This window comes from Heloderma suspectum, chromosome 5 (assembly GCF_057233095.1).
Source record: "Heloderma suspectum isolate Gila_16-S chromosome 5, 16-S_ref, whole genome shotgun sequence".
Lineage (NCBI taxonomy): Eukaryota > Metazoa > Chordata > Lepidosauria > Squamata > Helodermatidae > Heloderma > Heloderma suspectum.
In genome coordinates, this window is record NC_139462.1 from 129079377 (window position 1) to 129092159 (window position 12783).

Here is a 12783-nt window from a genome sequence, read left to right on the forward strand (position 1 = left end):
CCTCCCCCTCCAAAGCTCCCGATGCTGTGAAGGATCTAAGCTGTAAATGTAATTACTTCCAAAAAGCAAAGAAGCAAACGTCAAAGACACGCAGCTTTGACATAGCTTTAAGGGCATTTCAGGAACAAGCCTCACTGACCACAATGGGAGTTACTTCTGAGTAGACACACATGTGTTTGTGCTTGGAAAGACAGGGGTGGGAAAGACAGGGACAGGAAGCACCCCTTGACCAGGGTCATGGTGAAAGGCACACCCCTGGGCAGGGCTAGCATACCCGAGGTCAATGCGGCGGTTGGGGCACCCAGCAACTATACCAGGGAGAACCCAACTGAAGGAAAAGACTCGGACTTTAAGCAGTCTCAGGAAATCTGATTGTTCTGCAAAAAGCTCCAGGATAGCTGCGGGATGGCCATGATATTATGTGCCCTGAACGACCTCCAGATGCAGCCAGCTCTCAGGAAATCTCCTGCGGAGACACCCCACCCCGGATGGGTACACTGCAGGGTACTACTGGAGTCAGCAGCATGACTCATCAATTTGGATTCTACTAGTAGCAAAGGGTGTGTCCCTGGAAGAATGCAACAGCCTTCCCCTCTGCTACATCAAGATGCTGCCTAGCATACCCAAGAGATACCTGATCTGATTGGCCAGGGAGAGCCCACCACACTTTGGAGAGCCTCTACTTCCAGTTGGTAAACTATAGCCATGAAGAGCCATTACCCTTCATTGCAAACTCCTTCCTTTCTGAGTAAGCCAAGGTGCTGATTTTAGCTTTCATTTGATTGTTGAAGTAAACCCTTCCCCAGGTGAGCAGACCCTATAAGAGCAATCCCCAGATAATGGAACCACTTTGCTCAAGCTCTCCCACTTTGCAATCTCCATGTTCAACCTCTGCCTAGGCTCTGTCCCTGCCAGCATGCCAGTGTCACCAGCAGAGGAAGATCCAGCATGAGGAGCTTATCTTATTGGAACCTAACTCCTGTCAGCTTTGCTTATCCTTCCTACTAGGGCTGTGCAGGGACCCCTCAATCTGACTCGAAAGCCACTTTGTGGCTTCAGAGATGGGCCCGATTTGGCTCAGGCAGATTCAGGGTGCCCCCAACCCGACTCAGCCCCGAACCCAAAGCAGGATTCAGATGTCAAATCCCACTTCAGGTCCCCGCCTGACACCCCTGCGCAAACCCCCTTACCTTGCCGCCACCGCTTTCTCCACCACTGTCATCATCGTTGCCGCCCGCCTCCATCGCCACCATCACCATCACCATCCTCGCCACCACTGCCCTTGCCGCCACCGCAGTCTTCGTCACCGTCCCCGCCACCTTCTCTGCCACCATCATTGCCACCTTCGCTGCCACCACCAACTGCTAAGGCCTGGACACACGCAGCGACTCTTACTGCAGGGAGTCACCATTTTTAAACTGGCAATCTCCTGGAACTTCCTGGAAGTTGCCATTTTTAAAATGGCGACTTCCTGCAGTAAGAGTATCTGTGTGCGTCCAGGCCTCAGGAGTTGGCGGCAGCAAGGACAGCGATGGAGAAGGTGGTGAGGACAGCAGCGGTGGAGGCAGCGAGGATGGTGGTGGCGAGGATGGCGATGGCGAGGACAGCGATGGTGGCGGAGGAGGAGGCAGTGGCAGAGGAGGAGGCGGTGGCTCGAGTAAGGACCTGGCACAGCTGGGCCGGGGTGCCGAAGCTCCAAAGCACACCGAGCGCTTCGGAGAGCCCCTGACCAGCTCCAGGTTGCTTCGTGCCCCCTCTGCTTCACCTCAGAAGGGGCACAAAGTGACCTGAAGCAGCCTGCTTCGACTTGGGGTTCAGGCCTCAGGCTGAAGCGGTGCACAGCCCTACCTCCTATGCTTCTGCCTTGATCTTCTTGCTTCTCTGTGCTTGTTATTTTGAACCCTCAGTATAGTCAGGACAGGAGATGAGAACCCACTCAGGTCATTCAAAGCTGGACAAAGCAGAAGACATCCTAATCCAAGCAACTCTCTCCTTGAAGAACAGACTTTTCTCTGTCTGCTGTGTGTGGCTAGATATGGGAATACGTATCTGAATAAAGTTCTAACTCTCTCTCTCTCTTCTCATCCTACCTGAATATATGTTTCCTTCTTCTTTAGACATAAAAGTGTGAGCAAAATGTCTACCTTGCTTAAAAGTTGTTAGCCCCACCGTGGGATAGATATACAATGCTTTGAAAGACAGATTTGTGTCACATTGGAAGTCCCACTATGTTCAATTGATTTAGTCCCAGGTTAGAGCACATAAGGTTTTATGCTTTTGTTCCTACTCAAAACAAGTTGAGAGTTTCCCCTATTATTATTTTTTCTGTTTCTGCATGGAATATTAACTTTTCTGAACATTTTGAAATGCCCACACCCACTCTTTCCCAAATTTGGCCAGCACTGCAGGGAGGAGCAAACAGCATATTGCCCCAGGGCCCCCAAGACTGAAGTTATTGCCTGAGGTTAGTGGACTAACAAGGTTGCATCTGTTGTGTGTTGTCTCTTCGAGAGGCAGGCCAACATAAGCTACAATTTGCAGGGATGTGTGGTGTGTGCGAGCTGCACCCACTTTCTGTAAACAATCACTGCTTTGTTGTTTAGGGCTAAACAACCCATCAGTTAACCCATAGTTTGTTGTTGGGTTCACCGCTGGGTTCTTTAGCCCCTAAACAAGCCAGCAGCCCAGGTTCACATGTCACGCTGACAGCCTCTGATTGCACCGATCAGAGGTGATTTACAGAAAGCGAGTACAGCTTGTGCTGTAATAATGGGTGACTTTAATTACATAGATTGGGTAAAGGCACAGCTTAAATAACCCACAGTTTGCCGTGGTGACATGCAAACTGGCACTATGTGAGTTCACTGGAAGAAACAGTTTCACTTTTGCAGCAAATACCTGAATGAGCAGTTAGGCCTGTATAATTCTTTCAAAGGCCAAAACAATCCAGTGCCTAGGTGGAACCAGGGACAATTCCTACTTAGGGCTTTTCCAGACGAGGATTTATTGAAGAATAACTGTGGCTCATTCACTCACATTTTATGGGTGATCCAGACAACAACAATGTCCTTTTGTAATGTCCTGGCCCCAACACTCAAAAGGCACTTTCAGGTACAACATGCCTTTACTGAGAAAGAGAAAACACCGCTGCAGTGGAAAGAGCTCCCCCTCTGCGGGATGCAAGAACCCTTCGACGCATACTAGACACAATTAGCTTTTTATTAGGAAATTAATTACAACAACTTGATTGTGTGCAGAATGTTTGTTTACCCAAAAGGAAGTCCTTTTTAGACCATTGGCTGGTCTGTTTGGAAAATGGTGACATACAGGCAGTTCCCTATCTGGCTTGCCCACATATAGAAACTTCTGCTGGTTAAGCAAACTGCTGTTCAGAACTTTGTAAATCTTGCGTTTTTCGGAGAGAGTAGGTGGGGATGGTCCTGAACCCATTCAAAAATTCCACAGTGGAGACGCTCAGGTCCCAACCTTCACTCAGTCCTAATATGCTCCCACTCTGGTCTGTTGCAGTTATCCATAACACTCCCCCCTTTGGTTCCTTTGGAATCATCCTACTTGTATCTGCATAAACTCGATTATTTCTTGTTTTTCTAATTCTCCTTTTTCTAGCTCTTGCAAGATTTATCATTTTCATTTGAGTGGTTGACATGGCCTGAACTGTTTTCTTAATGCAACATTTCAGAGTACAGATTATTAATTGCACTAGCACATACAAGCACACAAAAACAAATAGTCCCATGAATATATATTTCAGCAGGGCTCTTACCCATCCTGTGAGACTGAGAAACCATCCACTTAGTCAGTCCATAGAATTATCTTTGGGAACATTCATTATTTCACTTCCTCTGCCAGCATGGACCATAACATCATCTACATGAGCCTCAACCACTTGAAAGGAGCTGATGATGTATACACTGCATTCTTGGTTAATAATAGCACAGGCATTTCCTTCATTGGCTAAAACAAAATCCAAAGCCATTTGATTTTGGATTACCATCTGCCTTATTGGTTCTTGGGTCTGTGCTAGGGTTGAAATGGCGTTTCCATGGATTGCCTAAATCAGCCATGACTTCAGTGACTGCTTGGAGTCTAATCACAAACTATCCCAGGCATGCAGTACCTACACCAGGAAGAGTTCCTGCTATGGAGCATCCAATCAATTTTCCAACAGTATGGGGATTTTTATATTTATTTTCTAACATTGCCTTGGAGCCTTTGACCGTACCCTTATTTTGGTGCCTTCCCGTTTGGAGGGTGTTTATGACTCGCATCCCAGGTACTAGCCAGCTGGCGTAACGTGTGCCATACCAATCACTAGGCAAGGTCTTATAAAACTCAGTACCACATGCAAAATAGTGGCCTTCTAGTGCAGCTATGTTACTGTTAGAACCTAAAGCGACCCATACATAATACTCTCCAAATGGTATAATACTGCCTCCATCGTTGTCAGTGGTGGCATTTACTTTGGTACCATTTAAGTAGCATTCCCCATTTGAAACCCAAACACATTCCCAGAGCTCTCTATCAAAGAGACTTTTGCTTTGCAGGCCTTTTTGCCACATTGGTCCTGTTAGATACAGTGTAGAAACTTTTAACAGATTGACAAGTGGAGTGGCCTATTTTAACGTGTGTTTCCTCAACTTGTTTTGGATATATAATTATCACACACACTCTTTCCTACATTTCTTCCTCCACTTTGTGATTTTGTTTGGTTAATACACCAGATATGAAGTTTGTTAACTACATATAGGAATCCAGTAATGTCTATATGATTTGTTTGAACCCGTGTCAAATTTCTGGTCTTAGCTATTGCATGTGTTATGTTTTGCAATGTCAATGGCACTGGAATCAATGGGACTCCCTGTTTTACATTTTGGGGCATTTGTGTGCGCATCCAACAAGCACTGTTATTAGTTATGTTTGATACTCTCTGTATTAGCTGGACGGCTAGATTATCTTCGTATTCAGCCGCAACCCACAGACAACAACATGCCAGAAAGTACTTCATTATGTCACTTCATTTTAGTGAGTCTAAAATGCAAACCTCATGACCACAACATACGGCCCAATTTGTGTACTTTTTTTGTTTTCCACCCCCACCCCCCACCACTTTTTGTACCATGCCTGATGAATGGATGTGGAGCACTTGAGAGCTTTATTAGGACCAACCGAAATGTCACAAAACAGTGAGCAAGCACAGAGCCCAACTTTGTGTATGTGTGTCGGGGGGGGGGGGGTTGAGTTGTTTTCATCAATGTGGCTTCTTCACTTTTTATGTACCTTGTGGTCTCAGCAGGAAGTAAGCTTGCTAGGCAAATCTGTTTTGATAAATTTAATTGCTAAGTTTGCCAAAATCAAAGCAGGGAAGAAGTCATACCTGTTTAAGTTTTAGATCATTCATTAATTATTGTATTAAAGGATTTTGGCTGAATTTTGTGAATGTTTGATCATTTCTTCTCTTAATCTTAGTAATCATAGATAATGTTTGTAAATCCTATGATGATTCCTAATTTCCTGAGATTTTAAGGTATTCCTTTTACATTCCGTTACAGTAGGTTTTCCTATCCAGTGAATTGGCACTCATGGTTAGTAGTGAATTTATCATAATTGAATACTGCATCCTAAACTATATAATACATTTATTATGCTAATATTACATGCATTTAAATATGTGGTGTTATCTACAGGGAGCATTTGGGGGCAGGGGGCAGGAGGAGGACCTGAGGACTGTTTTGCCCTGGGTTACCTCTCTGTGGCCCTGGATTTGGCTCACACAGCCCACCCCTGGAAATTGGCCCCTGCATTTTACCCAGAGTGACTCACATAATCTAGACTTCAGAATGCCACACATCCTTTTAAAGAAAGGCAGGGAATGATCTACATGCTTTAAATAAAATAAATAATAAATAAGTAGAGCATATGATCCACCCCAAAATACACCACCGTAAAGTATGTGTGGAGCAGGTAACCTTGGGTGATAAAATGGGCACAGGAAGGGGGGGATTGGTGCTGAGAGCTACCATTTTTGTCTTAAGATCATAGAATCATAAGGAACACCTGTGTAACAGCATTGGTCATGCTGTTCATAAACTGCTACTTGTATATGCGCCATTCTAGGACATGGGTTGGCATAAATAGCTGCTCACTCCCTCTGCCCGTTTTGTATTGGTCCAGTCAATGGCTTCCTGGTAACCTTTGGCATTTCTTTCTCACCCCCGCCCCCCAGACCGCAAGTTCCTCATTGCCAATGCACAGATGGAGAACTGTGCCATCATTTACTGCAACGATGGTTTCTGCGAGATGTTTGGCTACTCCCGAGTGGAGGTGATGCAGCGCCCTTGCACCTGTGATTTCCTCACTGGGCCTGACACTACGAGCAACTCCATTGCGCAGTTGGGGCAGGCACTGCTTGGAACCGAGGAGTGTAAGCTGGAAATTCTCTACTACAGGAAAGACAGTAAGCAATTCCTTTCTTTAAAAGTATTTATTTACCAGCCTAGCGGCTGAACCGTCTTCTTCCCTGTGACCCAAATAATTTAACTCATCAAATGTAAATACTATTTTTCCTTACATCCCCGTGTGTTCTCATCAGTTTTGTACTGTGATAATAAGCAATATGGATTTCCACTGGCACTATCTGGTTTATTTTTGGCCATCACCCTGGAAAGTGACACCTCGGCATACGTGTTTATGAACCCAGAGTGATGAAAGGTTGTTGCAAATCCCAGAAGGGAGGAGTACTGCTGGGCAGAAGACAGTGGGATGAAGTAATGTATGGGGAGGAATTGAGGTTCTACATGGAGGTGGCTGCCAGCACATAGGTCCTTGAATTATGCCAAAGATCAGTGTATTGTACTCAGGCATAGTGAATTAACTGTCCTCTGTCCCCTTAAGAACAGCCTCAGGACTCCCCGCCCCTTCTTTTAGTCTAGGAGATGTCCTGTGCAGGCCTGTATTAGGACTCCCATGAGGGGGTGGCATCTGTAATAAATCAGTGAGGTCAAGGGCTAACAGAGCATCCACCTTGACCAACCTGCCCATGACCCTAGCAACGGGCCAATACTTCTGCACTGTGCTGAAGTCAGCCTCAGCCGCAGCCAGAGCACGTGCCTGCAGTTGGGCCAGTGCCCCCCCCCCCCCGCCCGCTGGCCAGAAACTCCACCTCCGTTGCTTTTGCAGCTCCAGACGGTTTTGCTTTGTGGAACTGCTTGACCCCACGCTGTTTGTTTGTCACCCCACACAGAGCTCAGGAGTCACAGTGGTGCAGGTATTGGTATAAAGCCCAGAGTTGCCACAGATCTGCCTTGTTCCATTTTATTTTATTTTATTTTATTTTATTTTATTTATGTATTTAATTTCTATACCACCCAATAGCCGAAGCTCTCTGAGTGGTTCACAAAAATTAAAACCAAAAAGTGCAGGATAAAACAATGTAAAATATAAAGGAGTTAAAACCACAATATAAGAATATAACCAGAATAAAACCTAGCAGCAATGCAGAGATTTAAAATAGAGACTTAAAACACCAAAGCTAAAAGAAATGCCTCGGAGAATAACAAGGTCTTCACCTGGTGTTGGAAGGAGTACAACGTAGGCTCTAGGCAAACCTCTCTAGGGAGCTCATTCCACAGCCAGGGTGCCACAGCAGAAAAGCCCCTCTTCCTGGCAGCTACCTGCCTCACTTCCTTTGGCAGGGGCTCATGACTGGGGAAGGCAATGGCAAACCACCCCGCTATAGTCTGCCATGAAAATGCCAGCGGAAGCGGCGTCCCTCTAGGGGTCAGTAATGACCTGGTGCTTGCACAGGAGGAACCTTTCCTTTTCACGGATAAGGACCGCTGAGGATGAACTTAGGGTCTGGGCAGGCACATATGGGAGGAGACGATCCTTCAGGTAACCTGGCCCCAAGCCATTAAGGGCTTTGAATGTTAATACCAGCACTTTGAATCGGTCCCAGAAATGGACTGGCAGCCGGTGCAACTGGAAAAGTACTGATGTAATGTGATCATGTTGGCCAGTCCCTGTTAACAATCTTGCTGCCCTGTTTTGGACTAGCTGAACTTTCTGGACCGTTTTCAAAGGAAGCCCCACGTATAATGCATTACTGTAATCTAGTTGAGGTTATCAGAGCATGGATAACTGTAGCTAGGCTACAGTTGTCTTGTCTTGTTTTTCTTGCCCATGATCTGTGTGCTGCTTCCTCATGTGAGAGGCTGCAAGCCCACCAACCAGGCCATGGGGAAAGGCGTGGTGGCTCGTGAGGCAGGACGACCCGGGAGGGGGTGTGTAGCCAGGAGAGGACGAGCTTGTGGCAGGCAGCACCATGAGAGGAGAAGAGTGGGTAGCTGTGACCTCCCTCCTTCCCCCTGTATGGGTCTTTCTAACTGACCGTCTTCCTAGTTTGCAGAGGGAGAGTTAATGAATGAAAGGTGGCCTCTGATCCCCATGTGCTTGCCCACTCACGCACGGGCTCAGGCTAGTTGCCGCACCTGCTTGCTAGCATGCTGTCCAGCTTCACTGTGTGCCTGAGAGAAGCAAGAAGAGCCAGCCAGTGTGGTGTAGTGGTTAGAACGCTGGACTAGGACTGGGAGACCTGAGTTCTAGTCACCACTTGGCCATGGAGCTCACTGGGCAAATTCGGGCCAGTCACTGACTCTCAGCCCAACTGACCTCACAGGGTTGTTGTGAAGATAAAATGGAGAGGAGGAGGAGGACCACTTGGGCTCCTTGGAGGAAAGTCAGGATAGAAATGTAACAAACAAACAAAAAAAACATTTTGTGTTTCTCCATTATCCCAGCACCTTTTCTTCCTCTTTCTCCTTCTGCAGCTTCAACCCCAGCCTGTGCATGTTAATTTGGAAATAAACCCTACCGAATTCAGTGGGGCTTACTCCCCAGTAAGCGTGCCAGGGACTATAACCTTAATGCAGTGTTTCTCTTGCTTCTCTGGCTATCTTTTCTCTTTTATGCCTCCTTCTCCATATTTCACCTTTTTCCTTACTCTCCTGATTTTGTGTTTTCCATCCCACTCACACACCCTTCCCCCTTCCCCCATTTCAGGAGGATTCTAAAGCATCACTCGGACTTAGGTCCTATTGAGTTGTTGTTGTTGTTATTATATTTATACCCCGCCTTTTCCCCAGTACTGGGACACAAGGCAGCTTACAAACATTAAAACACATACAGTTAAAACATATGAAAATATACAAAGGTTAAAATATAATTAAACAGCAATACAATTAAAATTGTATTAAAACATTAAAACAGCATTTTAAAACAGCATTTTAAAGTTGAATTGGGCTTACAAGTAAATAAATTATGTAAGATTTCAGCCTTACATTTGTGCTTCCTTCTTTTACACCTTTCCCCTCCTCTCTTTCTTTACCAATACCATTCCTGAGACTGCTCTCAGATTTCTGCTGCTGGTGCAGTATTCTTTTCCTCCCTGATCCAATAGGCACAAATAGCCCCCCTCCCCACATCTGGGATTCTTTGTGTTGTGATTAATGCTTTAGAATCCTCCTGAAATGGGGGAAGGGGAGCCAGTGTGGTGTAGTGGTGAGAGTGTAAGACCAGGAGTCGGGAGACCCGGGTTCTAGTCGCTGCTCGGCCATGGAAGCTCAATGGGTGACTTTGAGCCCGTCACGGACTCTCAGACCAGCCGACCTCAGAGGGTTGTTGTTGTGAGGCTAAAATGGAGAGGAGGAGGATCATGTATGCCACCTTGGGTTCCTTAAGGAGGAAAAAAGGTGGCATATAAATGAAATAAATGAATGAATGAATTAATGCTCAGTGAAAGGCAGTCTGCACATGCTTATGACTCAGCCCCCTAGGCTCTTCTCCACCAGAAGAAAAGGCGTTATGGTGATAGGATAACTTATCTCCCTGTCTGGCTGCCCTTTCAATGCTCCTTTCCAATAGTGGAAGCATCAAAAAGGAGTTTCCTGACTAACCTGAGGGCAAAATATGTATGTCAGGATTGGAGGAGGCTCAAAGACCAAGCTAGTTGCAAATGTCATGCATGCCCTGCGGGGATTGCTACTAATGAAGGAATTTCACCTCATGGAGCATTTGGGCATAACTGAAAAGGTTGAAGTGCCTCCAGAAGGGTGATATATCAAGGACTACAGTACAGAGAAAACCACCTGTGCTATATTGATATGCATAGAACCCCAAGGCCTTAACACAGCAGTAATGCAAGAACATTACAGTCTACCCACACAAAGTGATATCACTCACAAACTGGCTGCAGCAAGTATATTTAGTGTGCTGGATGCCCGGTCAGAATACTAGAAGATCAAACTGGATGAAAATAGCTGTGTTGGTCCATGAGGAACTCTCCCCCCACCGCCATCTAAAAAAAGGTCCACATTTGGGCAGTACCTTTATTAGGACCAAACAAAATGCTACAAACGTGTGCAAGCTTTTGAATTCTTTAGAACTCTTCATCAGGTTAGTTGGTACAAAAAGTATGGGGTGGGTGGGGAACAGAAAAGTCCAAAAATCTGGCCAGATGTTGTGACCATGAGGTCTGCAGTTTAGTTCCAGTCCCAAAATGGCAATTTGAAGACTGAATGAATCACTGGGTAGGTGTGGTGTACTGACTTGGTCTCTCACGAAGACCCTGGACCCCTTGGGGGAGCCAACACATAACCAACCAGCACAACCAACATCTTCTTTAGACAACACAGCCATAGACACAAATACACATTTCAAGCCCAACGGCATGTGATTTGTGCTGATCCTTTTGTGAGCAAAGAGCAATACACCATCCCCTTTTCTGTGTGTAGAGGAGATGTGTTGTACTCTGACACAGTGAATCAACTGTACATGCCACCAGCACCCAGATGCCCCACTGCTGCTCATGCCTTACGACAGGAGAAGGCCTGTGCAAGCCTGTGTTAGGAGATCTGATTTATTAACTTTGTCAATAATGTTGCCAGTACGTCACCAATACTTGTGTGTGGAGCCTGAATTCAGGAATCAAGGTTTGACAGTGTCATACCCACCCTTCTCCCTGTTTGGGAATAAGACTATCAGCTTGGAGGAAAAATCCAAGGGTGAGAGGGAATTACCCTCCGAGCCAGCCACAGTGGTCTCCACTGCTCCATAAGCTCCAGCACAGGAGGCCACCATGTTTTGCCAGCCTGAGGATACCACGCTGCTGCCCTCTGCCTCTGAAGGCTGCAGCCAGGAGCTTCAATAGAACCACCATCTCCTCCACGCTGGAGAAAGAGTCAACAGCTGCTGGAACAGTCAGGCCCCTTCAGCCAGAACAACTTCTTCTGCCGGGAGGCAGAGTGAATGACCCCAGCTGGGCTGCAACCATACGGAAGGCCGAGTCTGGGGTTATGTGTTGCTGAAGTAACATTTGGAACTTGCTCCAGCTGGATCTGTTTGTAATCATGCTCAGAAATAAAGAGGCAACACACAAAGAGTTGGGTAAGCTAGGGGCACATTTTATTAAATTAGCAGCAAAGCAGATCTGCAATGGTGGAAGCAGTGTTGAGTCCCATGACTCTGGCTATGTTACCCACTCAAGCCCCAAAGGGAGAAAGTCCTTTCCCTACTCCAAGATGCTAGGTGGTAAGTCCGTGAGGCCCCGTTTTCCCTTAAAGGTACCTCTGGATGCTCACTGATGACTCTCCTGCAATTTCCCTACCTGCACTCCCTGCCTTACAGTGACCAAACAACCTATTTGACACACACCTCCCTCATATGGTCAATTGCCACCCTGGTGGTAGTACAGTGTAGGTGGGAAAAAGAAGCAAGCCACCCCTGGCCAATCAGGCTGTTCAGCACAAAAATCTTTATTTTAAAATTCCTACTCTGTCCACATGCGAGCCGAACCACCTGCACGAAATCCTGCCCCAGAACCAGAGCTGAGCAAAGCAGCGAGTGCCGCAGAGGCTGAGGGCAGGCTGGCTGGCATATTCCATTCAGCCCCGCCCCTTGCGCTGGCGCGCTAGTCACACGCACCCCCTTGATCCTGGCACTGGCCCCAAAGGCTGCCTCCCCTGCGACCGCGCGTGGCACAGGCTGGAATCGGGCAATGCTCGACGGCCTCCCAGTCCAGCCTGCGGGAACCAGCGCCCCAGCTGTGATCTCCCTGTCGTGGGCCAGAACCTGCAGTCTGAGGGAGCCATCAGTTGGAGCAGGGCAGGTGGGCACGACGCAGATGGTGCTGCCGAGCCAAAGTGTGGGGTGGGCCCCAGGCCCCTGCGCCTCCTGCTCCAAACCATCGAGAAGCCACAGGCCAGGCACTGGGGGTTCCTTGTGCAGGTGAGACCGTGGCAGCAGGAGCCCGAGCAGGAGATGGCCCTGAGAGGAAGAGGCTGGGGGTGGCTAGGCCTGTCAGGGCCAGATCCAACAACGCACAGCAAAAATGGGGGCAACCGAGAATGTAGCCGCAGCATAAAAAGTGAAATCCAGACCAGGAAAGCCAGTGACCCTCAAGGGCACTTGAAAGACATCTCCCTCGCCCCGCCCGCCCCCTTCCCAGAAGCCCCGCCCCCTTTACGGATTTGTGTAACACAGGAAGGTGAGCCCTGCTCTCCATAGATGCCCTTCAGCCGGCTTTGACCAGAGCCCTTGCACGCCTGCTTTTCTCTGAGCTACATTTTACTTCTGGCTAGGGGAGAGGAACAACAGGTTCAGAATTTCAAATGAAGGAGAGCTCTCTTTGCCTCCCTTCCGCTTTTATTTTGCCAGCCCAGAGAAGGCATTCCTGTCTATTTTTAAAACCCTGCCCCAACTAGCAGGGTG

General features: G+C 47.4%; 1 protein-coding gene across 1 annotated transcript in view; it reads left to right on the forward strand.

Annotated features, from left to right (window-relative positions):
* Window positions 1–12783, forward strand: part of KCNH6 (potassium voltage-gated channel subfamily H member 6) — a 138530-nt gene that overhangs the window by 19596 nt on the left and 106151 nt on the right. The window contains 1 exon segment of the mRNA XM_084860372.1: window positions 6245–6475. Within this exon segment, the coding sequence (XP_084716498.1) occupies window positions 6245–6475 (231 nt within the window).